Source organism: Geotrypetes seraphini, chromosome 1 (assembly GCF_902459505.1).
Source record: "Geotrypetes seraphini chromosome 1, aGeoSer1.1, whole genome shotgun sequence".
NCBI lineage: Eukaryota > Metazoa > Chordata > Amphibia > Gymnophiona > Dermophiidae > Geotrypetes > Geotrypetes seraphini.
This window is the reverse complement of record NC_047084.1, coordinates 152468392-152495212: the sequence shown is the minus strand read 5'-3', so window position 1 is coordinate 152495212 and position 26821 is coordinate 152468392. Positions and strand designations below refer to the sequence as shown.

At 42.1% G+C, this 26821-nt stretch overlaps 1 protein-coding gene across 6 annotated transcripts in view; it reads left to right on the top strand.

The window, feature by feature from the left end:
- Positions 1–26821, top strand: part of OTUD4 (OTU deubiquitinase 4) — a 214915-nt gene that overhangs the window by 181800 nt on the left and 6294 nt on the right. For all 6 annotated transcript variants that reach the window (XM_033940020.1, XM_033940021.1, XM_033940019.1 and 3 more), the window contains exons 19-20: positions 3473–3742; positions 7869–7909. In XM_033940020.1, the coding sequence (XP_033795911.1) occupies positions 3473–3742; positions 7869–7909 (311 nt within the window). The remainder of the gene's footprint in view (positions 1–3472; positions 3743–7868; positions 7910–26821) is intronic.

The following is a 26821-nucleotide window of genomic DNA, read 5'->3' as shown; positions in this document are numbered from 1 at the left end:
TTTCCTTTCAAATGAAAGAGACTCGATTCATGCGCATTTACATTATGTGGTTATTTAAACGTCTCTATCATATCTCCCCTCTCCTGCCTTTCCTCCAAAGTATATAGATTGAGATCTTTAAGTCTGTCCCCATACGCCTTATGATGAAGACCACATACCATTTTAGTAGCCTTCCTCTGGACTGACTCCATCCTTTTTATATCTTTTGGAAGGTGCGGCCTTCAGAATTATGCACAATATTCTAAATGAGGTCTCACCAAAGTCTTATACAGGGCCATTATTACCTCCTTTTTCCTACTGACCATACGTCTCCCTATGCAACCTAGCATCCTTCTATCTTTTGACGTCACCTTTTCAACCTGTTTGGCCACCTTAAGATCATCACATACAATCACACTCAAGTCCCGCTCTTCTGTTGTGCACATAAGTTCTTCACCCCTAAACTGTACTGTTCCCTCGGGTTTTTGCAACCCAAATGCATGACCTTGCATTTCTTAGCATTAAATTCTAGCTGCCAAATTTCAGACTATTCTTTAAGTTTCGGCAGGTCTTTCTTCATATTATTCACCATCCGGTGTGTCTACTGTATTGCAGATTTTGGTATCATCCACAAAGAGACAAATCTTACCCAACAATCCTTCAGCAATATCATTTATAAAAATGTTAAGAAGAATAGGCCCAAGAACAGAACCTTGAGGCACACCACTGGTAACATCCTTTTCCTCAGAGTGATCTCCATTGATCACTACCCTCTGTTACCTTCCACTCAACCAGTTCTTGACCCAGTCCATCACTTTGGGACCTATCCAGAGGGCACTCAGTTTATTTATTAGACGTTTGTGTGGAATACTGTCAAAGGCTTTGCTAAAATTTAAATACACCTAGCACACATACCCTATCCAATTCTCTGATCACCCAGTCAAAGAAATTGATCAGATTTGCCTCCAGTCCTGTAATCCACAGGATTCTAGAAACTTGACCATTCTCTGTTTTAAAAGTGTTTCCATTAATTTGCTTATCACAGAAGTCAGACTTTCAGGCCTGTTATTCCCTACTTCTTCCTTACTTCCACTTTTGTGGAGAGGGACCACATCCGCCCTTCTCTAGTCCTCCGGTACCACTACTGACTCTAGAGACTCATTGAAAAGGTCAGTCAGTGGAGCTACCAGAACTTCCCTAAGTTCCTTCAGCACCCTAGGATGTACACCATCCGGCCTCATCGCTTTGTCTACCTTTATTTTAGCAAGCTCTTCATGAACACAACCCTCTGAAAATCGATCAGGGTCTAATACTCCTCCAACCCTATTCACATTTGCCTTCTGAGGTCCCGCTCCTGGCTCTTGAGCCGTGAACACAGAACAGAAATATTTGTTAAGCAATTTAGCCTTCTCTTTATCAGCTTCTACATATTCCTCCCCTTCACCTTTGAGTCTCACAATGGTTAGAGCTATAGCCTTAGCACCTGAGGTTGTAGGTTCAAATTCCATGCTGATCCTTGTGACCCTGGGCAAGTCACTTAATCCCCCCACCCATTGCCCCAGGTACATTAGATAGAGTGTGAACCTGCCAGGACAGACAGGGAAAAATACTTGAGTACCTGAATGTATACCACTTAGTTATAAGTGGTATATAATTAAATAAATAAAATAAATAAATTCAGTAATATATCTAAAAAATGTCTTGTTTCCCCATTTTCCCTTGTCAGCAATTTTTTCTTCCATTTTCATCTTTGCTTTCCTGACTACACGACCAGCCTCTCTTAACTTTTTCTGATATTTTTGCCTGTCTTCCTCTTTCTGCGATCATTTGTAGTTTATGAACGCTAGCCTCTTATTCTTTACCTTCTCAGCTACTACTTTTGAGATTACTTTCCTTTTGAATGAGCCCTCTCTATACCCATCTTAATATTAAACTGTGCCATACAGTGATCATTGGATGCCAGATGATCACTCACTGTAACATCATAAACACTTTCCCCGTTTGTAAGCACTAAGTCCAGTATGATCCACATCCCGCAGGGGTTCCATTACCAACTGCTGGAACGTTCTCCTTGTAGAGAATCCAGAGTCTCCCTACTTCTAAAAGACCCCGCATTAGGGACACCCCAATCAACATCCAGCATGTTAAAACCTATTAGCAAGACTTCCTCTTTTTTTAGATATATTCTGAATGTCTACTATTAAATCTCTACTTCTTCCATCTGTGAAGGAGGCCTGTATATCACACCAGTGTAAATATATTCACCATTCCCTCTTTCCAAATTGATCCACTTGTCCTGCAGATCCTGCAATTGTGTGGCTTTAATATGATCTTTAACATATAACGCTACTCCCCCTCCTTTTCTTACTACCCTGTCTTTCCTGAACTGATTATAGCCTGGTATAACTACATCCCAGTCATGGTTCTCCGTGAGCCACGTCTCTGTGATTGCCATTCTATCCAACCCCTCTTCTTCCATCACAGCTTCTAGATCCAGATTCTTGTTTCCCATACTTCGAGCATTAGTATATACTGCTTTCCAGACATTGCCCCCTTTTCCCATCCGTGTAAAGGTATTCAGTGATTTACTTATCTGAGGGCTTATACTCTCCTGGGAGCTTTGATCACCCTGCCCCATCACTTCTAGTTTAAAGGCCTCTTTAGTAGATTAGCCAGCCTGCTGGCAAAGACACTTCTTCCCTTCTTTGATAGATGCACACCATCCCTGCTCAGCAGCCCTTGGAAGATCATCCTATGGTCCAGGAAGCCAAAACGCTCTCGACGACACCATCCACGCATTCATCTCCAGGATCTGAGCTTCTCTGCCATGGCCTTTATTCTCGATGGGGAGGGTGGATGAGAACACCACCTGCCACCTGACTGCTTCACCTTTTTTCTGAGCCACAAAGTCACTTTTGACACGTTCGCAGGGGTATCTGGCAGTATCGTTAGTGCCAATGTGGATGAGCAGTATCGGATAGTAGTCATGAGTCTCGGGAAGCTCTCCATAACATCTTGGATTTTGGCACCAGGCAGACAGCTAATATACAATGCCCAAAAAATATAGATTGAATTAAAACTATATTTACTGTAGTTGCATCTGCCCAGATTTCCATTGGTCACACAAAAGAAATGCACTGATCTGGTATTTGTTGCTGTTTCTCAGGGCTTCCTACACCCTGCGGATGTCACAGTGCTACCCCTCCCCAAAGGTCTCTTCCTACACTATATACTTTACTGTGTAAGTTTACATGGAAGGTCAATGGAACATTCTTACATGGTGTTACTGGAAACACAGATTTCTCCTGCTTGCTTTGCTTTAATCTTTCCTGATGCCTCTGCAGCTACGTTCTCATTGTAAATCAAATGTCAGAGTTAATTTATTTTAATTGTTAAGGTTAATTGGTTAAATCTTGATTAACTAGTTGTATCTGCTCTTAGTTATCTTATGATCTAACCTAGCAATGACTAATTCTACCAATATACTTCCCAGGTATTCCAACACAAATACCTGTTTCTCCAGTGACTCTGGCCCCTGTAAAAGGGCTTGATTCTGCCATGCCACAGCCTCAGGTTACATCCACTCCATTTGCACCAGTTCCAGTTTCAATACAAGCAGTGAACCAGCCTTTGATGCCTTTGCCTCAGACATTGAACCCCTACCAGGACCCTTTGTATCCTGGATTCCCTTTCAATGAAAAGGGAGAGAGAGCCACAGCACCTCCTTACTCCCTCTGTAAGAGCGGAGAGGATCTGCCTAAAGGTAAGGAATCTAGCCTATGCATTGGTAGGTGGAGTTAAATAATCTTATTTTATGTCATGTAGTGACTAATAACTTATATCAGCATTCAATTCTTAAAAAATTCAAAAATAATTTTTTTAAAATTAATGTGCAAACCCCCCCAGTGTAATAATTGCGAGTGCTCAATTCAAAACACCAACCTCACAAATCAGCAGCATCTTATTATGGTGTTAATACAGACATCAAAGTACCTACCTGTCTACCTCAAACATTGGTTCATGTATTAGATGACCCCTCAATAAACTCATAAAGTCACTTATTCACCTTTATCAAAAGAAATATGTATTTCACTTATCTTTTTAGTTGATATGCCCAAGAGGGCTGAAGAAATTCTCAAATTAAAGTCACTGCTGATGGAAAATATCTTAAGTGCTCTCAAAAATTTTTTTGTGTTGTATAATCCCTTGTGTTGACAGAAACAAAAACAAAAAACAACAAGCAAAAACTTCTAAAAAACAGTCAATAATCGAGTTTCCACTGCTTCCTCTACACCAATCGTGTTTCACAAGTCTTGCTTCTTCAGGAGGAAGAATGAAAAAACTAAAACATAAACCAAACAATAAAAGTGTAGATTTAAAAATAACTCATAGACAGTGTTCAAACTTAGAAGATAAAAAAAATATCAATAGAACAAATTCACTTCTTAAATTCATATGATGTTTCAAAAAAAACTTTTCGATACTAAATTCAAAATTACCCTCAGGACTCCAAATGGGCAGGATAGGAAATCGTGGGTACTCTCCACCGTACACGCGTACACCATACACGCACACATCCTGAGTAAGACAGAATGACGTATATATAACGTCAATCCAACCACTTAATTATTCAGTCATAGAACACAAGTTATAGATTGAAACCAAAAGGACATAAAACAATCTTAATGACTCATTGTCCATTCTATCTCTTTGTTAAGTCCATATGGTATAACTGTGTTCCAAGAGAAGATCAGGCGCTATTCATGATAAATTAGCATTTGAGAAATATCACCTTTTTTATAGAAGTTAAAATGCCTGATTACACAAAATCTAAGATTATTCAATGAATGATTGGCCTGTTGCCAATGAGTTACCAAAGGTTCCTCACTTTTCCCTGTTTGAATACAACTCAGATGTTCGGCAATCCTCAATTTGACAGCTCTTTTAGTCTGACCTATGTAAATCTTTCCACATGAGCAAAAAATTGCGTAAATAACTTGAGAAGTGTCACAATTAGAGTTGCCCTTCAATAAATAGGCCTTCTTAACATTTGGGATAACTATAGGATTTTTGTATTTTTTAAGAATTGAATTCTTAAAAATTGAATTCTGATATAAGTTATTGCGTTATAGGGAATTCAACATTTTATATTTTGCTGTCTCCCAACAGTTTTTCTTTTTTGATTTTCAAAATGTAGTGACTTAATACCCATGAAGGATTTACTCCATGGACATGGTTGACCACATCTTTAGTATTGTATTTAGTTTTGGTTGCCTCAGCTCAGACAAGATATAGCAGAACTAGAAAGGTACGGAGAAGAACCTCTAGGGTGAAGGCTGCTGCTGCTTATTTCTGTAGCACTAATAATAACTTTATTCTTTTATACCGCCATAACCAAAAGTTCTAGGTGGTTTACACTAAAAAGAGATGGACAATCAGCGAAATACAATAATACAGTAAAAAATACAAATATTTATAAAATAGAATTTCAATAATAGAACTCTCATTAAGTAATAAACTTATCGAACAAAGTGATCTTAATTAATTTCCGAAAACAGCAATAGGATAACATAGCTTGCTGAATACATTCCTAACCAAGATTGTTGTCTAGCAGCTTGAAATGCTAAGGTCCTATCTAAGAAGGTCTTATACCATTAATTTTTTGATAAGCAAATAAGTAGAAGTTTCTAGTTTCTCTTGATGGTCTATGCAACACAAAATGAGAAAAAAGGTAAGCTGGAGATAATCCCGATATCAGCTTAAAGCAGATACAGGAAAATTTGAATAATACTCTTGCCTCCAAAGGCAGCCAATGAAGTAAACGATAATATGGACTAATATGGTCGTTCTTTTTTTAAACCAAAAATCAATCTAACAGCTGTATTCTGAATTATTCTTATTTTGCTTAGAATTTTTTTCGTTGCTCCTAAATAGATGACGTTACGATAGTCTAAACTAGATAAAACTAATGCCTGCACGATAAAGGATCAAAATATTTTTTTATGGTTCTTAATTTCCACAATGTTAAAAAGCATTTTTGTACCACTAAGTTTGTGCGTTCTGCTAGTGTTAAATGTTGGTCTAGATATGGGCTCATAATCTAAGTTTTTATACTTGGCACAGTGGAGCATTAAGTGACTTGCCCAGGGTCACAAGGAGCTGCAATCAAGTTGAACCTAGTTCCTCAGGATTTCAATCCACTGCACTAATCATTAGGCTAAGCAAGCTCTTCAGTTCTGAGAAGAGATGGCCGAGAGAGGATAAGAGAGGTTTATAAAATGGAGTGGGGTGGTACTATGACTACTATTTATGATTTCTAAACAAGCAAAATACCAGTGCCATTTAAAAAAAAATAAAACCCCCGGCAGATCTGTCAATAACACAGTTAAGAATTTGTGCAGCTATTCGTGCATTGGATACAACACTTTGTTTCAATCTAACAACAATGATATCCCCTGATGAAGGTCAGTTGACTCGGGCAGTTTAAGCTCAGTGAACCAACGTTGGACCAGCAGTTCGCTGCATAAGATAAGTGTTGCTGATAGCTTTAAACTAAGAAAGCATATAATATTTTATTTATGGGGTAGTTTGATTGATGAATTTAAATACTATTGAAGTACAGACACACATTAATTATAAAAACACATACAAAGATAAGGGATGGGATGGAGGTAATGGTACAAATGATTATTGGTTGAAAATTGAACAGAATGTGGACTTGGGATGACGTATGTTATGTGAGATCCTATGCACTGAAAATCATCCATTGTGTATGATACACCATCCTCCTAGTTTATTACTTTAAGGTTTATCAATTGGGTTTGTGATAAAAAAGAGAAAATGATAAGAAACATTATTAAATTAAATGAAAAGAAAAGTAGTTTGATGATACTGATGCCAAAAAATTATAGTATAAATTGATTATGAAATATCCTTTAACCCTAGTTTTTGCAATTAATTCCTTTTTGGGCTGGATTTTGATTAGAAAGATCCGTTTCTCTAGGTAACACAGTTATCGACAGGTCTATAGCAGTCGAGTTTTTAGAATTGTAAAACCCGATGCAAAATAGCCAAGCAATGTAAGTGAATCATTTGCTTGCCTTTTTTGCATGGGGTTTTACTAATTTGCATGGCTGGATCAGACAATGGGCGATTGAGGGGGAAAATACGCAGTGGGCTGTTTTGTGAATGGGGTCGGTTAGCAGTGATTATTGCTAAACTTGTGAAAATAGGTTTAGCGACGATCACTGACTTTAGTGAATCGGGGCCTAAGTATTTTATAAAAGTTAAGGGTTCAATGAGCTTTTTGTAAAATACCTTGGACACCTTGAATGTCTTAACTTGGAATGGGGAAGGCAGCCCAATGGTTAGAGCAGTATGTTGAGAACCAGGAAAGCAGATAGAGAATGACATGGGGACAAAGTTTGCCACCACCCCCATCCCTGCAACAGTACAAAATCTCATCTGTACAAAAAGCGAGTGATTGTTTTTTATTGAAGATGATGGAACTAGTGCAGGAAATTTGAGTTTGGGGAGGATGGGAGTGTGGATGGGGATACTTTGCCCCTGTCATTCTCTAGTTCACTCACTGGAAAAGTCACTTAACCCTCCATTGTCTTAGGTATAAATTGGATTATAAGTCCTGAATGTAACTTGCTTTGACCTACTACTAAAAAAGATGCGAGCCAAATCCCCAAATTCCTGAACATCCCCTTTTCCAACCTAGATGACCTATACAAAATTGGACTTCACATATTTATTTATCTGAGTAGAAAGAAGGTAAGTGGTCCATTAAATCTAATATTTTGGATTCTAGATAATAATCTCAACATGGTAATTCAAAAGATAAATCTCAGATATTAAACAAATGTGTTTTTTTTTCTGTTTAGATAAAAGCATTGTTCAGTTTTTCTTCAATCTTGGTGTAAAGGTAATTTTTTTCATATTTGTCATTTTATTAATGAGAAAATACCATAACTGGAGATTCTTGGCATAAATACAGAAAAAAACCTAGCATCAGAATTCATAAAATGTTTTATGGAGTGAAGAGGTTTCTAATTTGCTTACCACATTAGTCATAATTACTTTTCTGTAGCAAAAAGACGTGGAGGGGCATAATCAAAAAAATGCGTCTATGTCCCCTTTTGGCCTAAGTCCCTAAACGTTCAACCCAGAAGCAGGGAAAGTGTCCATAACCAAAACAAACGTCCATGTTTTGATTATGGCCTTCCTCTGCCTAAACACCCAATCTCTACTATGTCTACAAGTACCCCCACAGCACGTCTACACTTTTTAGCCATAATGAAACAAAAACACGCCTAGGCCACAAACGTCCAACAGAAGGGCTTTTAGGCGAAGGAGGAGCCAGTCCTTCGCCTAAAAGCTGGATTCTTTAACCGGTGCCTGTCAAAAACAACACCGGTTACAGAATCCCCCCCCAACGATCCAGGCAGGAGGGTGCCCAAGCCCTCCTGCCATGTCAAACCGCGACCCCGCCTCCCGACAACATTGGGGCAAGAGGGAGCTCAAGCCCTCTTGCCCCCCCTGACTCCCCGACACGATCGGGGCAAGAGGGAGCTCAAGCCCTCTTGCCCCCCCCCGACTCCCCGACACGATCGGGGCAAGAGGGAGCCCAGGCCCTCTTGCCCCGCCGACTCCCCAACAATATCGGGCCAGGAGGGAGCACAAGCCTTCCTGGCTCTGGCGACCCCCCCCCCCCCCCCCCGTTAGTTGTTCGGGCCAGGAAGGAGCCCAAATCCTCCTGGCCCAGCCGATCCTGCCCCCCCCCGACCACATCGGGCCAGGAGGGAGCCCAAACCCTCCTGGCCACGGCGACCCCCTACCCCCACCCCGCACTACATTACGGGCAGGAGGGATCCCAGGCCCTCCTGCCCTCGACGCAAACCCCCCTCCCCCCAACGACCGCCCCCCCCAAGACCCTCCGACCGCCCCCCCCAGCCGACCCGTGACCCCCCTGGCCGACCCCCACGACACCCCCACTTTTCTTCCCCGTACCTTTGGTTTAGTTGGCCGGACAAACGGGAGCCAAACCCGCCTGTCCGGCAGGCAGCCAACGACGGAATGAGGCCGGATTGGCCCATCTGTCCCAAAGCCCCGCCTACTGGTGGGGCCTAAGGCGCCTGGGCCAATCAGAATAGGCCCGGGAGCCTTAGGCCCCTCCTAAACTTCCCTAAAAGTGTCTTTTATTACATATCCAGAATAGAGGGATCCTGGTTAGTCTGGTGTGAGGGCATCATATCTACATAGGGTTTTTTTCAGGATCACCTCATTTAAAATGTGTGCAATTCTGGAGACAGCACCTTCAAAAAAGATATAAAACAGGATGGAGTCAGTCCAGAGGAAGGCTTCTAAAATGGGTGGTGGTCTACATCAGGAAGCGTACAGGAGGGGGTGTGGCTTAGCGCGCACACAAAATGGTCGTGTGATCGCATCGCTCCTCTTACCTGGGCAACCGTTGAATAAATAAAGATTTCCTTTTAAACTGTTTTCGGCTGAAAACATCGGAGAGGACAGCGGGAGCATGGCGAGTACCCGACAGAGTAAGAGTGAAACCGGAGGGGCTGTGAAAAGGCAGAAGCAGGATCAAATTACCCCGAGTAAGGTTCCGCTTCCTGCTGATGTATCAGAGGAGTTAAGCAAAGCTGAAGTTATGGGGGAACTGAGACAAATCAAACAAATGCTGACAGAGACTGTGAGTAATATGGCAGAACTGAAGGAAGAAATCCTGAATATACACAGACAAATGGAAGTAGCTAATAAAAGAACAACAGAGTTAGAAGTTAAAATGGAGAGCTTAGAATGTGAAGGAAAAAGATGCAAAAATGACAGTTTGGAAATAATTCAATTGAAAAGTCAGCTGGAAGATTACGAAAACCGTGGAAGAAGAAAGAATATAAAACTTTTTGGAATACAGGAAAATTTGGAAGGGAAAAATGCAATACAGTTTTTTTAGAAAATTTAATTCCTAGATTATTGCAGTTGGATTTCAAACAGCCTTTGGAAATAGAACGGGCACACAGGATTCCAATAAAGAGTCTGGAAAATCAAGGGAGACCAAGACCATTAACATTCAAGATGTTAAGATACCAGCAAGCAATAGAAATTTTAAATGCTGCCAAAAAAGATAAAAACTTAAACTATGAAGGATCCAAAATATGGTTTTTACCAGACTTTGCTAAAAATACAGCAAATATTAGGAAGAAATTCCTTGATCTGAGATCTCAATTAAAGGAAAAAGGATATAAGTATGGGTTATATTACCCAGCAAAAATGAGGGTATCTTGTGGGGATAAATCTTTGTATTTTGTTGATCCGGAAAAACTAAAGATCTTTCTTTCAAAATCAGAACCTATGTCATTTTAGCACAATGGGTGTTGAAATGAAGGGATAAATACTAAGACTGGATTGGTGGATATTGAACAAAAAATTAAATATAAAGAACTATGGGACTTTTGTTTGTTGGAAAAAGAAGAATATGCAACAAAGAACAGGAAATAAAAATGAACAAGTGAAAAAGAAAATAAAAGAATGTAAAGAAGAAAGTAGAAAGAAGGATAGACTGGAAAGACATTAAAGTGAAGTTATTAGACTGAACTTTTAGGAGACTGAAAGATGAATGGTTGGAGTAAAGAATGAACAAGAAGGATTAAAGGACTGGACAAATTAACACAAAAGGAAAAGTGAAGACTGAATAGGAAAATAAATAGATGTGAAGAAGAAGAAAGCAGGACTGATAGACTAAAAAGATATTATAAAAAAAAAAAAAAAAAATGAATGACAATTGGCAGTCAAAAATCTTTAAGAGTGGATGGATGGAGATAAGAAATAAATATGAAAGTTCAGTTTATTTAATAAGTCAGAAAAGGAGAAAGTAAAGAATGAAAGGACAATAAGGAAAAGATTACAGAATGGACTAATGATAGAAAGGACAAGTTATATGATATTTAAATGCAAGTAAAGGAAAGGAAAATGAATAATATAAAAGAAAGATACATAAGAATTTATTGGTAGCTGAAGGAATGTAAAGATTGATGTTGTGATAATATAGTTTTAAAAAGATTGGATTTAATTTGGAGAAGAGGAAATATAAAAAGGGGGAAAAAGAAAAAAAAAATTATTTTTGAAAATGAAATACAAATGTTTAAATACAAATAGGGGATAAAAACTTATAAAATTGAAATTTTTATTTATTTATTTATTTTTTTTAATAGAAATATATGAAGAGATGGATATTTGTTGTTGGATATTTAAAGAAGGATAGGAGAAGATGGATTAGATAATATAAGATATAGGAAAATGATACTTTTTATTAAATATATGACTAAGATAGAATTTTCTTGAATGAAATAAAATGTTGGGGGAATGAATTAGAGATTGGTGAAATGATAAAAATGCATTAATGGAATGTTAGGAAATAAATATGGTTATGTGACTAAAGGTTAAATAATAGATAGAGAAATTAATTACTTTAAAATGGAAAAAAAAAAGAAAGAAAAAGGTTTTATGATTAGAAGAGAGATATAATTAGATATATTGTGGAGAGGTAATGAGTTTGTCTTAATAAAGGATAAAGGGGTTATTAATAAATATTGGTTTCCTGGGGGGGAGGGGGAAGTTGGGATTACTGTCCAATGTGTGTCCTTAAGCAATCATTATATTGGGGGAGAGGGGGGGAAGAAGGTGGGTATTAAAGATATTACTAGGATGATTAAGGAAAAGATTAATAAGGGATTGGGTAATTTGGAGGTAAGAATGTGTGCCATGGGGAGAAGTTTTTTAGATCTTAGTTATGGAAGAAGGGAAGAGGAAGATTATGATAAGGAGTATAAAATATATTATGTCTTTTAAGATATTTTCTATTAATGCCAATGGCCTGAATCATGTAATCAAAAGGAAAAAGGTATTATCATTTTTAAAGAAGCAAAACGCTGATGTTTATTGTCTGCAGGAGACCCATCTTAATATAAAGGAATCACAGAAACTAACGGGTGGGTGGGTGAAAGAATGTTTTTTTGCTCCAGCAGAGGGTAAAAAAGCAGGAGTAGCAGTTCTTATAAATAAAAAGTGTATGGCCAATTTTAAGATAGTAAATTCGGACCCACATGTTGATATAAGTATGGGAAATAATGCCCTGACGTTGTTCAATATATATGCCCCTAATTCGAATCAATCAGAATTCTTTAAAAAATTGCAGAGTATGTTGTTACCACTGGCTGCTTCTAATTTAGTGGTGGCTGGAGATTTTAATGCTGTAATGGATCCATTAATGGATAAAAAACCAGGTAAAAGTATAAAATCTTTAGGTTTAGATAATTTGGTTCAATCATGTGATTTGAAGGATATATGGCGTATTCTTCATTTTAATGATCAGGAATTTTCATTTTGTTCACAGGTTTATAAATCATTTTCAAGAATAGATTATATTTTTATTTCATCACATAAGGTGCAGCAAGTGATTAAGGCTTCCATTGATCCCATTATCATTTCGGATCATGCGAGAGTATGGATAGATTTACAATTAGATCAATTAGAAAATAGAAGACCTCTTTGGAGATTTGATAATGCATTGCTTGTGGATGAAAAATTTTTGGAAAATTTTAAAACACAAATTAGTGATTTCTTTCAAATTAATTTAGAGGAAGATACATCTATTGAAAATGTATGGGACGCTTTTAAAGCGACTATGAGAGGTCATATTATATCATATTCGGCTTTTGTTAGGAAACAGATTAAAAAACAGTATATAGAGTTAGAAAAAGAAATTAAAATACTAGAAACTAAATTGGTAAGCAAATGGGAACATGATGTATTACAAGCTCTTTTGAAAGCAAAAGGTAAATATAATGAATTAGCTTCAAAAATGATAAGAAGAGACTTGTTTTCCAAACAGACAATGTATTATGGAAATTCTAATAAGGCGGGAAGATTATTGGCAAATTATCTTAAAGCAAAAAAAAGAAGAACTAACATTAATGGGATAAAAGATGATAATGGTATAATAACCAATCAAACGGATATAATTTTAAAGCAATTTCTAAAATTTTATAAGGACCTGTATTCTTCCGAGCCTTATTTGGAGAGGCAAAAAGATGGTAAAAATTTTTTAGATTTAATTATTGGACCTAAGGTTCCTGATCATATAAAATGGAGTTTATATGAACCTATATCATTAAAAGAATTAGAAACAGCGTTGAGATCTCTTAGAGTTGGATCCGCTCCAGGTGGTGATGGTTATACAGTAGAATTTTATAAAACATTTCAAAATGTCCTTTCCCCATATTTACTAAATTTATATCAGACACAACTTATAAAAGGTGATATTAAAGGTACTATGGCTGAATCAATAGTAATTGTTTTGCCTAAGCCAAATAAAGATCCTACTTTGGTTTCAAACTACAGGCTTATATCTTTAATAAATGTGGATAATAAACTTTTGGCGAAAATTTTGGCTTTGAGATTAGCCAAAGCTCTCCCACATATTATAGACACGCATCAGACGGGTTTCGTTGCTAAAAGACATTCTTTAGCACTCTCCAGACCAGTAGAGGTTAACTTTACGAATGGGTATATATCTAATCATGACCAGCAGGTGGAGACTGAAAACAAAACTTTGGGACAGTATATCCTAGCCCCTCCTCTCTATTTCCCTCAGTCTTCTTTCAGTCTCCAGCAGGTGTTGAGTGATCTGTACCCATCTCCCTTGGTAGGGCTGTTGGAATTTGTTTAGGGGGTTTATTGTCCCTGTTTTTAGCCGGACGGAGCTTGGGCGGACTCTGTTTGGGGGTTCGTCCGACCTCGGGGGTGTCAAACCCGGCGGGTCACGAGCGGGGTCCCTCCCCCCACTTCCTCCACCTCCCCACATTTTTTTAGAGGAGCCTCAGCAGTAAGCCTTGCCCCCTAAATCAAGCAAGGCTATTGCTTTGAGAGCCTGTGGAGTCTGTTCTGTAAAAAAAAAAAAAATCCTGAGGTAGTGCTGGTCTGGAGGGTTGTATCCCTTTAAGAAAACTGTATTTTACTGTAATTTTTCAACTAACCGGCACTTTTTTACAGCTAGGTCGCGTATGGAGCAATGAGCACTTCTAAAGGGAAAAAGTGCTCATTGTGCTCCAGACGCGAGGCACTCGCGGCCGGCCTGTGCAAGCGGTGTTCAGGCCGGTGCGGTGGAGGAGCTCCGTCGGCAGCGGCTGCAGGCGCCCAGAGCTCCCCGCCGATAGTGCCTCGCGAGTCGGCAGGGAACGGTGGGGAAGCCCGGTCTTCTCCGTCCGCCCACGGAGGGAATCCCCAAACCGCCGACGGTCGGGTTTTAGAGGATTCCCTCTCAGCTGATTTTTTGACAGCTGATGCCGGCTTGCCTGCTTTAGCGGCTGAGACTATTCAGGTTTCTCAGCCGCTTCAGGCTATGGAGGGAGCTTTTTTGGCGGGAAAACCGCCATCTTCTCTGTCTGGCCCCTCCATTTTGTCTTCCACCTCAGGTGACCTTCCCCCTGTTTTGACTATGCAGGGGCAAGGTTCTGCTGGGTCCCCTGCTGTGGCAGGGAGTCCCTTGGGACCCTCGGGGGGGTTTTCTCCTGAATTTTTCTTTTCTTTATGCAGAGCCTATTTTCAGGCGGCTGGGGGTCCCGGTTGCGCCCAGGGGGTTTCGGGGGGTGGGTTTTCCTCCGCGCTCCCTGCGGCTTTGCCTCTTTCGTCTGGCGTGACGTCCCCTCCGCCGCCTCCCTTGTCCAAGCGTCCGCGGGTGTCGTGGGACGAGAATTTGTGGTCGGAGGAACGGGTCGGTCTGGAGGAGGACCTGGACCCTTCTGAGGAGTTCCAGGACTCTCTGGAGGGGACGGAAGCTGGCGGCGGGTTGTCGGATTTCCCGTTCTCCAGTGACGAGGCGTCCGTGGTGCGTCTTTTTCAGAAAGATGAGCTGCCTGACCTTATTCAGCAGGTTTCTTCGGTCTTGCGTTTTGAGGACGCGCCGCCGGAGACTCCGCGTGTGGGGGACCCCCTGTTGCGGGGGATCCGTTCCGTTTCCCGCTCTTTTCCTATGCATCAGGATATTCGGGATATTCTGGAGCAGTGGAAAACGCCGGAGACGCCGTTTCGGCTGGCGCGCAGCATGGCTCGCCTGTATCCCATTCCTGAAGGGGATCGGGCTACGTTAGCTTCGCCGGTCGTGGATGCGGTGGTCTCGGCAATTTCCAAGCGGCATACCGTGCCTGTTGAGGGCGGTTCTGCCTTGCGGGACCCTGAGGAGCGCAAATTGGAGAGCATCCTTAAGCAAAATTTTCAGGTCTCTGCCTTTGGGGTCCAGGCGGCTATTTGTGGGGGACTGGTCGCTCGCGCCGTGTTTCGGTGGGCGGAGCGGGTCTTGGATCGAGAGTCTGACGACTGGTCTCTGGTGGTTCAGGAGGTAGCGAAGATTGAGATGGCGGCCTCTTTCCTCTCAGATGCTCTATATGACTTGGTGCGGATCTCGGCTAAGTCTATGGCTTTTGGCGTGGCCGCAAGGCGTGTGTTGTGGCTGCGCGCTTGGGCGGCGGATGCTGCGTCCAAAGCTAAGCTTACTAAATTTCCCTTTCGGGGGTCGTTTTTGTTTGGAGAGGACTTGGATAAGTTGATTCAGACTCTGTCGGACTCGAAAGTTCCCCGTCTGCCGGAGGACCGTGCCCGCCCGGCGTCTCGGGGGGGTGTGGCCCGGGGGCGTTTGCGGGATTTTCGCAAGTATCGCCCTGGGCGTGGGGCTGCTTCTTTCCAGTCTCCGGGATTTTCCCGGGGTCGGTTCTTCCAGCGTATGCAGCCCTTTCGGGGGGCCCGTCGGGGGGCAGGGAATCCCTCCGCCGGTTCCCCCGCTTCCCGTCCTGCACAATGACGCCTTGCCGGCGCCCCCTTTGGTTCCGGTGGGGGCCCGGCTGCGCGACTTTTTCCCCAAATGGGCCGAGATCACGTCCGATCAGTGGGTTCTGGAGGTGGTGCGGGACGGTTATGCCCTGGAGTTCGCCCGCTCTCTGCCGGATTTTTTCCTCGCTTCTCCATGTCAGACTCCGGGGAAGACGCAGGCTTTTCGCCAGACCCTTCAGCGCTTGCTAGATCTCAGGGCAGTTGTTCCGGTGCCCCCTCCGGAGTGGGGCACGGGCAGGTACTCCATTTACTTTGTGGTGCCCAAGAAGGAGGGGACCTTTCGGCCCATCCTCGATTTGAAAGGGGTCAACAGGGCTCTCAAGATTCCCTCTTTCCGTATGGAAACTCTGCGGTCGGTCATTCTGGCGGTTCAGCCGGGGGAGTTTCTCACTTCTCTCGATCTGACGGAGGCCTACTTGCATGTTCCCATTCGGGCCTCTCATCAGCGTTTCCTGCGCTTTGCGATCTTGGGTCGGCACTATCAGTTCTGTGCGCTTCCCTTTGGGCTGGCCACGGCTCCTCGGACGTTCACCAAGGTGATGGTGGTCGTCGCGGCAGCCTTGCGGTCGGAGGGCATCCTGGTACACCCCTACCTGGACGACTGGTTAATTCGGGCAAAGTCGTTGCAGGAAAGCTCCCGGGTTACTGCTCGGGTGGTGGAGTTTCTCCGGTCGCTGGGCTGGGTGGTCAACCTTTCCAAGAGTCGGTTGGTCCCGGCTCAGCGTCTGGAGTACCTAGGGGTGCTGTTCGACACCTCCTTGGGGAAGGTCTTCCTCCCAGAGGGCCGGGTGAGCAAATTGCAATCTCAGATTCGCCTGCTTTTGGCGTCCCGGTGTCCTCGGGCGCGAGATTTCCTCCAAGTCTTGGGGTCGATGGCGGCGTCCCTGGACGTGGTGAAGTGGGCGCGGGCCCACATGCGTCCTCTCCAGTATGCTCTGCTCCGGAGGTGGTCTCCCCAGAGGCACGGGATGGATGTTCCGGTTCCCCTGCGAGGCTTGGCGCGCTGCAGTCTGCGTTGGTGGCTCCAGACCCCTCACCTAGTTCAGGGGGTGGGTCTGGATCTCCCGCAGTGGACGGTGCTCCTGACGGATGCGAGTCTCCTGGGTTGGGGGGCTCAGTGTTTGGGGCACTCAGCTCAGGGCACCTGGTCCGCGGAGGAGGCCGCCTGGTCGATCAACGTGTTGGAGACCAGAGCGGTCCGTCTGGCGCTGTTGGCTTTCCACTCCCTGTTGCTGGGCAAGTCGGTCAGAGTGCTGTCGGACAATGCCACGGCGGTGGCTTATGTCAATCGTCAGGGGGGCACCAAGAGCACTCAGGTGGCGCAGGAGGCGGCTCTGCTCATGGTTTGGGCGGAGTCCCATCTGCTGGACCTCTCGGCCTCTCATATAGCCGGAGTAGAAAATGTTCAGGCAGACTTCCTCAGTCGTCACTTCCTAGATCCAGGAGAGTGGTGTCTCGGCGCCGAGGCGTTTCAGTTGATAGTGCAGGCTTGGGGGCAGCCCCTGATGGACCTGATGGCCACGGGTGGCAACGCCAAAGTGCCCCGCTTCTTCAGTCGTCGCAGGGACGGTCTGGCCGAGGGTCTGGATGCTCTGGTCCAGCCGTGGCCAACGGAGGGGCTGTTGTATGTGTTCCCTCCTTGGCCGCTGGTGGGCAGAGTGCTTCTTCGCATTGTTCACCATCCGGGTTTGGTGGTGCTGGTGGCGCCGGATTGGCCTCGACGTCCGTGGTATGCGGATCTGGTGAGGCACCTGGTGGCGGATCCTCTTCCTCTGCCTCTCTCGGACGACCTTCTGATGCAGGGTCCCATTCCCATGTTCGACCCGTCTCCCTTCTGTCTTACGGCGTGGCTCTTGAAAGGGGTCGCCTTAGCAAGAAGGGATATTCAGACAAGGTGATCTCTACACTGTTGGGGTCCCGGAGGCTTTCTACCTCTCGGGTTTATGTGCGGGTTTGGCGTCTCTTTGAGGAATGGTGTCGGGCGCGGGGAGTGACCTCTTTTCGCGCTTCTCTGCCTAACATTCTGGAGTTCTTGCAGGATGGCCTGGATAGAGGCCTGGCTTGGTCTTCTCTCCGGGTTCATCTTGCGGCCCTGTCGGCTTTTCGAGGGTTGGTGTCAGGTCAGCGTTTATCGGCTCTTCCTGATGTGATTCGGTTTTTGCGGGCGGCCAAGTTGCTTAGGCCTCCCCTACGGCCCTCGGTTCCCTCTTGGGATCTTAATCTGGTTCTCTCTGTTTTGGTGCGTCCGCCTTTTGAGCCCTTGGACGACTGTTCTTTGAAGGACCTTACTTTGAAGGCGGTCTTTTTGGTGGCCATTACTTCTGCTAGGCGTGTTTCTGAGCTGCAGGCTTTCTCTTGTAGGACTCCCTTCTTGGAGTTTTCTAGGGAGCGGGTCGTCTTGCGGCCTGTTCCTTCCTTTCTGCCTAAGGTTGTTTCTCCTTTTCATGTCAATCAATCGGTGGTTCTCCCGGTCTTGGGTGGTCGGGAGGGCTCTTCTGAGCAACGGCAGCTGCGCAAGTTGGATGTCGGTCGGGTCCTTCGCTCTTATGTGCAGCGGACCCAGGAATTCCGGAAGTCCGATCATCTCTTTGTCCTCCTGGCGGGTCCTCGTCGGGGAGCTGGCGCTTCTAAGGCTACTATTGCGCGCTGGATCAAGGAGACGATTGCTTCCGCTTATCTTCTGAAACAGCAGCCTGTTCCGGAGTTTCTCAAGGCTCATTCCACTCGGGGTCAGGCGGCTTCTTGGGCTGAGTCGTCGCTCGTGCCTCCTGTGGATATTTGTAAGGCTGCGGTTTGGTCCTCCTTGCATTCCTTTGTTCGTCATTATCGGGTTGATGTGCAGGCGCGTCGGGACGCGGTGTTCGGTGAGCGTGTACTGGTATCGGCCCTTCGGGGGGTCCCGCCCGTGAGAGGGACTGCTTTGGTACGTCCCATTCGTAAAGTTAACCTCTACTGGTCTGGAGAGTGCTAAAGAAGGAGAAATTAGGTTCTTACCTGCTAATTTACTTTCTTTTAGCTTCTCCAGACCAGTAGAGCTCTAATAACTCTAGATTATTGTTTCATATGTTAAATTTATAAAAAAAAATGGATGAACCGGCTTTTACAGTTTCCTTGGATGCAGAAAAAGCGTTTGATAGGGTAGAATGGAATTTTATGTATCAGGCTTTAGAATGGTTTGGTATAGGTTCTGGATTTATACAAATGGTAAAAACATTGTATAGCTTCCTGATTGCAAGATTAAATATTAATAATATGATATCTGATGGTTTTCAATTGCAGAGGGGAGTTAGACAAGGTTGTCCTTTATCTCCTTTGTTATTTGATGTTGTATTAGAACCCTTATTGTTAGCAATACAGCAAGCAAGGGGGATACAGGGTATTCCATATTCTGATATGGAATATAAAATTTCGGCTTATGCGGATGATATTTTACTTTATTTGAGGAATCCAGAGTCTACCTTATATTGTTTATTGGAATTAATTGATATGTTTGGCAAATTTTCAGGTTATAAAATTAATTGGAGTAAGTCTGAACTTATACCTTTAAATGTTCATTGTGTAAAAGGATTATTTGACGCTTTTCCGTTCATATGGAAAGAAGAAGGATTTAAATATCTTGGCATTCAAGTTAAAAATACAATTGAAGATACAGTAAAAGAAAATGAAAAATTTGTATTGAAAAGAGTTACAGAGTTATGTGAGCAATGGAATCCGTTACATCTTTCTTGGTGGGGGAGAGTTCAAACTATTAAAATGATGATCTTGCCTGTAGTTTGCTACCAAATGAGTATGATACCTATTTATTTTCAGGGGTCCTTTTATAAAAAGCTTAATAGCATTTTAACGAAATTTCTTTGGCTTGGTAAAACGCATAGAATAGCTTTGGTATCTTTGCAAAAATCAATTAAGGAGGGTACCTATAAAAATTTTCCAAATTTTTATAGGTACCATCAAGCCTATATTTTACGTCAGGGTATGTATTGGATCCTCCCAGAACTGATAGATAATGCACCGGATTGGTTATATTTGGAATGGCGCCTTATGTTTCCCCTAAATTTTGTTCATCTTCCAAGTATCAACATGCCTAGAAGATACAGAGAAAATAAGATATTAATGGATACTTGGAAAACGTTGAGGTTTATTAGTAAATTAACACCTGTCCCAATAAACAAGTCAACTAATCAGTCTTTATGGATAAACTCCAAGATTAAAATTGGCAGAGCTCAAATCCTTTGGAAGGACTGGATTATTGCAGGCATTAGATCTCTGAATGATGTTATTTCGGAAGGTAAACTGCTGGAATTTTCACAATTGCAACATAGATTTGGTCTTAGTAAAAAACAAAGTTTTAAATGGTTGCAATTGAAGCAGGCCATTCAGGTTGGGTTCCCTGAATGGAAAACATTGAATAATCAATATAGTTTAGAGTTCTTATGCTTCCAAGCAGACTTCCTAGGGCATCAAGCCGCATTGTGGTATAAATTAATATCTGAATATTTGAATAAAAAACCAAAAAATGGTCTAAGAGACATTTGGAGCATTGAGATTAAGCATCAAATTACTGCATCTCAATGACCACTAATTTGGTCTTGGAGAATGAGATGTACAGTGTCAGCATCTATGAGACAAACTTGGTTCTTTTTATTACATAGAGCTTTTTGGACCCCTACACATTTGCAAAAATTAGATAGTTCTAAGTCCAATAAATGCTGGCACTGTAATCTGGAACCTGGGACGTTGGATCATTTACTGTATCATTGTCCCTACATTAAAAGTTTTTGGAATGCAATTTGGCCACAAATTAATAAATTGATGGAAAATCATGTAGCAATATCATATGATACAGTGTTATTTGGAATGATGATGAGAAAAAAAAGTCAAATTTCACCAGAAAATAACAAGCTTTTACTAGTCATGACAGGGGTTGCCATTCAGCATATAACCAATAACTGGAAGAATCATAGTAACCTTAATTATACATTTTGGTGGAATACAATTTGTCATATATTCAAAATGGAAAGAGTAATAGCAATACAAAGAGGGACATATCCTAAATTTATAAAAATATGGGGGCCATTGACAAAGTATTGTACTGAATGAATAGTAGGATTTATCTTCTTCTTTCTTCTTTTTCTTGTCTTCTTTATGGCACACATGGAGGGGGGGTAGTGAAAATAATTTTACATAACATGTTATAATATGGTATACAATATGTATAAGGTGATTGGAAAGTACTTGAAGGGTGGGGGGTGGGAGAGGGGATAAAAAAATTTGTTTAGAATATTATGTAATAGATATAAAAGTGATATTGTGTATTCATTAGTTGTAACTCAATATTTTGTACACTTTATGTAAAATATGAAAATGAATAAAGAATTATAAAAAAAAAAAAGGAAGCGTACAGGAACAGACTCAAAGATCTCAATATGTATACTTTGGAGGAAAGGCAGGAGAGAGGAGATATGATGGAGTCTTTTAAATACCTATGTAAGGGGGGCACTGGCATCTCTCCTCCATCCCCCGCTCTTTCCCACCCCCTTCCCCGCCATGCGCGTGCCTTCACTTCCCCCACCCCCACCCCATCCCTCTAGCTCTTTGCTAGCGCAAGAAGCAGCTCCAACCGGCTGCTTGCACAGACCTCGGTTCTCCCTCTGATGTCACTTCCTGGTCGCAGTGCGGGCAGCAAGTTGGAGATGCTGTTTGTGCCAGGGAAGTTAGAGGTATGGGGGAATGGAAGGGGTGCGTGGATGCAGAAGGAGCTGGGGGATGGAGAAGAGGGCGGGTTGGCTGCCACTGTCCTGGGTGCCTCCTACTCTTGCTACATCACGGTATTCCATGGATCTACCACCCTTTCTATAAAAATTATTTCCTTAGATTACTCCTGAGTCTATCACCTCTTAAATGGAGACAAAGACTGTGTTTGAATTCAAGAAGATGTGGGATCTCTTAGGGAGAGGAGGAGATAGTGAATGCTACAGATGGGCAGACTGAATGGGCCATTTGGCCTTTATCTGCCATCATCAAGTTTCAAGTTTTTATTAAATTTGATACAGTCGCTTATCAAGTTTCTAAGCAAGTTTAACAATTTAAAATGGAGGGGTTCTTTTAAAAAAATAAAATAAACACCAACAACAATACAAATATTGTAAAAAAACAAACCAACCAAAAAAAACCAACAAAAAAATTAATTAAGTGGCGAACTTAATATTATACAGACTAGACTAGACTTACAGGAAATGAAAGGTGGAAAGGGAGGAAATACCATTGTAAAAAGGGACAAGAACATTGAAGGGAAGGACATGAGGAAGGTAGAACCTGCCTATTGTTTCTTTAAAGGATTGTTGTACAAAAGAATGAAAAAGGATTAGGTATTAAAGACTTCTTGAGAAGGTCTTTAAAGCGGTCTAAGTTATTTTCTTCCCTCACAAAATTGGGCAGTGTTCCAAAGTTGAGGGTCAACCATATTCATGTATTGCGGCTTAGGAACCCTTTTACATCCTGTGGTGACTGCTAAATTAATGTGCACTAACCATATGCTAAAAAAATTTACATTATTTTTTGGAGGATGAAAAGTGGGCATTTTGCATTAATCGGCACAACTACCTTACCACATACTAACTGGTTAATGCTGGAATATTGCATGAGCCCTTACCACCTACAAAATGGTTGGCAGTTAGTACTCGTTCGGTAAAATATTTTTAATGGCTGTGTGCTGACAACATCAAAGCACAGCCATTAATAAGTGTTGTAAAAATGATCTTAGCACATGGGGAAAACCCATGTAAATGTGTGAAAAGGCCATATTTTGCCGCAGGTTATTAAAATAACCCCTAAGTTATCAAGCGTCCGGAACACTCAAGATGCCAAAGAACATAGGAAAAAAAACATAAAATAGTAAAACAGGTTAGTACTTAAAACAAACACATAGCAAATATAACTCATTTGGGTTGCTTTTATGTTTGCCGTCAGAAGATTTCTGTATTAGTTTGGTGATGATAATGATCCCTGTTATGTTGCTGTGGACATGTTCTAATTGGTTGATCTGTAAGGCCTTGTCTGGCTGTGCACCCTGATGTGAAAAAGTCCTAAATAGCTAGGTAGAGAGAAATCACTTTAGAAATACATTTAAAAAAATATTGAAATGCTGAAAAATAAACTGTCAGTCAACCATGCCTATCCCTTCAAAAATACTGTCACTGACTAATCACCCTTAACAAAAAATGATGGAAAATATGGAATGGTGTGCTCCTCCTCAAATTTAGTAGTTCTATTAGCCGATTTAAATTAGGTATCTTGATGATTATTATAGAGGGGAAAGGTGACCTCAAGTACTTGAAGCTATCATTAGTCCCTTAGGTTCCCCTATTTTGTTCCTATTTTTCTTTTTTAACATCGCTATTTAGCACAGCAGGAAGCTCAAAACATCAGCTGTGCATAATCTTATCAACAACATACGGAGGAGACAAAGCTAAGTAGAGCACATAGAAAATTTAAGAGAAAGACTTTTTTATCCCTCAATGATTATTATTGAAGATAAAGTAAATTAAATTATTGAGAATAAAAATTGTTTATAAATTAACATAAAAAAAGAAAAATAGGAACAAAATAGGGGGAACCTAAGGGACTAATGATAGCTTCAAGCACTTGAAGCTTTCCCCAGAAAAAGTTTTGCTCTATAATAATAAGAACATGAAATTTGCTGCTGCTGGATCAGACTAGTGGTCCATCGTGCCCAGCAGTCCGCTCACGCAGTGGCCCTTAGGTCAAAGACCCATGCCCTATTAGAGTCTAGCCTTACTTGCGTATGTTCTGTTCCAGTAGGAACTTATCCATCTTTGTCTTGATTCCCTGGAGGGTGTTTTCCCCTATAAAAGCCTCCGGAAGAGCGTTCCAGGTTTCTACCACTCTGAGTGAAAAAGAACTTCCTTACGTTTGTATGGAATCTATCCCCTTTTAATTTTAGCGAGTGCCCTTTTGTTCTCTTCACCTCGAAGAGGGTGAACAATCTCTCTTTCTCTATTAAGTCAGTTCCCTTCAATATCTTGAATGTTTCGATCATGTTCCCTCTCAGTCTCCTCTTTTCAAGGGTTATTAGTCAACCATGCCTATCATATTAAATTAAAATATACATTCAAGCTGTGCTTGTATCTTGGCCCATATTATAGCTGTTTGCATGGTGGCAGTGTAACTCGGAGCCAGCGAGAAAGAAAGTGAAAAGAAATTCTTCACAAATGGTGCATTTCATCGGAGTGATTGGAATTGACTTGTCATGGCTTCTGCCTCTGGTATCAGTGACCTTGGCTGATGAGGAAGCTTGAATATGTTTGTTCTTTCCAATCCAACAGGTGGAATAGAAATGAATACAGTAAGAGGGGCAAAATAACATTGAAAAACAAATGAATAAAGTTGTGTTACTTCCACACTTTAATTCATTGTATATGGGGGTTTTGGATAATGTTATCATCGGTTTGTATTTTATGCTTTTCTATGGAAAGTATTATGCTATATTTTGTTCAAAATAAACAATTGAAAAAAAAAAAGAAAACCAAATGGAACTGGTCTAAATTTGGGGTAGCAGAAAAACTGTTAAAGACACACCAAGCTACAAAATAAACCAGATCAGACCTAGATATTCCAGAGAAATACTTCTATTCCTTTCATCTGCCCCTCCCCCCCACCCCCCCCCCCAAAAAAAAAAAAAAAGGTCCACCAAATGTATTTCTTTCTGAGTGGTAGTTCCAGCTTTTGCATCATAAAAACACTGATAACATTGACACACAGCAGTAAGGGGATTGTTCCTTTTAAATTACCTTTCCTTCTATTTCTGGTTATACAGACAAAGCCAACAAATACATAAGAATTGGAAATGATTCCATGAGGCATACTGCACATACTTTCCCCCTTCCTCCCTAGTGCTGTCTCGCCAGTATCCATGCTGGGCTGGTTTTTAGTGTTTCAGATGTGCATGTTTTTATGAAACCTAGTGACTGCATCTTATGTGGTTCTTACATATATGACAACTAGTGACTGAAGCAGATGCTATGTATACTGCCAACCAGTAATGGAGAAGCACAGCAGTACGGTGTCTAGGAGTCCTGTCTATAGGTAATATCCCTCAAATCATGAGTTGTGTTGCAGAAGTATGAAATTTACATTCTTCAACTTTGCCTCCTTCCCCAGTGGCTGTAGTGCCCCCTTCAGTTTTTCCTTCTGCAAGCGAGTTGAGAAGTTGGTGGTCCCAGTGACCCTGGGACAGCTCTGCTGGGAGAGGATGCAGACTGGGAAAGAAGTCTGCAGCTGGCAAGGAAATCCTTTGGGTACCTGTCTGGCCAGCCTGCAATAGCACTTTTGGAGCTCGGGGTCTGTTCCCTTGGAAACTTGATCGCAACCTAATTTATCAGGTGCTTGAGTGCAGAATGTTTGGCCCCCATGGCAGTCCAATCAGGCTTTTATCAGGTGGCAGCTATGTTTTTTCCCCGCCCCCTTGTTGCGTGGATCTGTGGGGGTTGAGGTCTCAGTCTAACTTTGGTCCGAGTGGCAGCGCAAGGATTGCAGCAAGTGAGCTTGATTTGTCTGAATGAGGCATCATCTTCTTCATATTCCAGCTTCTGTGACAGCTAAAGCAGGATAGCACCAGCACGGACTGTGAGGCTGTTTGTAGCCTATGGGAAAATCAGGGGAGGGGGGTTTCCTGAAATTGCATGTTTGAAGCATTTATGGGGCTGGATATAGGGTCCCTCATCTCAGAAACCCCTTCCCAGAATTTTTTGACCTTTGATTTGGATTTTCCGGGCTGTTTTTGGCATGACCATAGTGTCGCATTAGCCATCTTGGATTTCCCAAATTTTGTTTAAAGCCTTCATCTGTCTCAAAACACTTTGATTTTTCAAAAAATACTTGGGATGGACCCATCAGGGTGTGATACCCCTATATCATTCCAGATTTGTGCTGGATGCTCAGCTGAGGAAAGTCCATGTACCAAGGGGCATGTGAAGGAGGGATGTGAGCTTTGGGTTTAGCCTCTCTTGGTACCTCCAGGGCTGGGGGATCACAGATAGCTCTTTTATCTGGGATAAAACCCCTCTAGATACTCTGGATGGCGATCAGGCGAAGAACAGGTGCATGGATGCCATGGAGACCAAGAGGAGACCTCGGTAAGTCCTGAAGGAGTCCTTGGGGCCCTCTAGTTAAGGCTTTACCCCTGATTTTGTAAGTCTAATGTATGGTACGATCCCTGAACTCATCAAGAGTAAGATGGCTAATTACCAACCAAAAAGATCATTGCACTCTGAAAGTTCAGCTCTATTAAGAGCGAATGTCAACCCAAAATATATAGAAACCAGTTCAATGACTTTTTGTTGTGCAAGGGTAAAATTGTGGAATTCACTTGTAGGGCAAATTCAAAAATGTGGTAATAGCAGTACATTCAGGAAACTACTTAAAACACAATTGTTTGTAAATGCCTTTTTTTTTTTTTTTTTTTTTTTTTAAGGCATTGATTTTTCCTGTTTCCTGATTGCTAATTTTCTGATCTGATTATTAATGTTTATCTGTCTTTTATTTTGTTCTAAAACTTATATATGTAATATGTTGTAAACTGTTTAGGCTTTATACGGCATAGACATTTTTAAAATAAATAAATAAATTGTCGAGGTTCCCAGGCTCTGGCGGAAGGAGCGCCAGTGGCTGTGCAAGGGGATTTGCCCACTTCAAAATCACACCGTCCAGAAGAGGACACTGGGCAGAGTCCAGAAGTCTAGTCAGATAAGGACTGGGAGTCTGAAACTATGCTTTTGCTGTCGGAGTGGGAGACGTGGAGGCCCAGGCAGACTGAGTCCAGAGACAGTAGTAGCACTGGACCAGCGGGAGGACCCGATGGTACATAGTCGAAGTCGACAGCCTTGTTGGTGCTTATTACTGAGACACTGCGAGAGTTAAA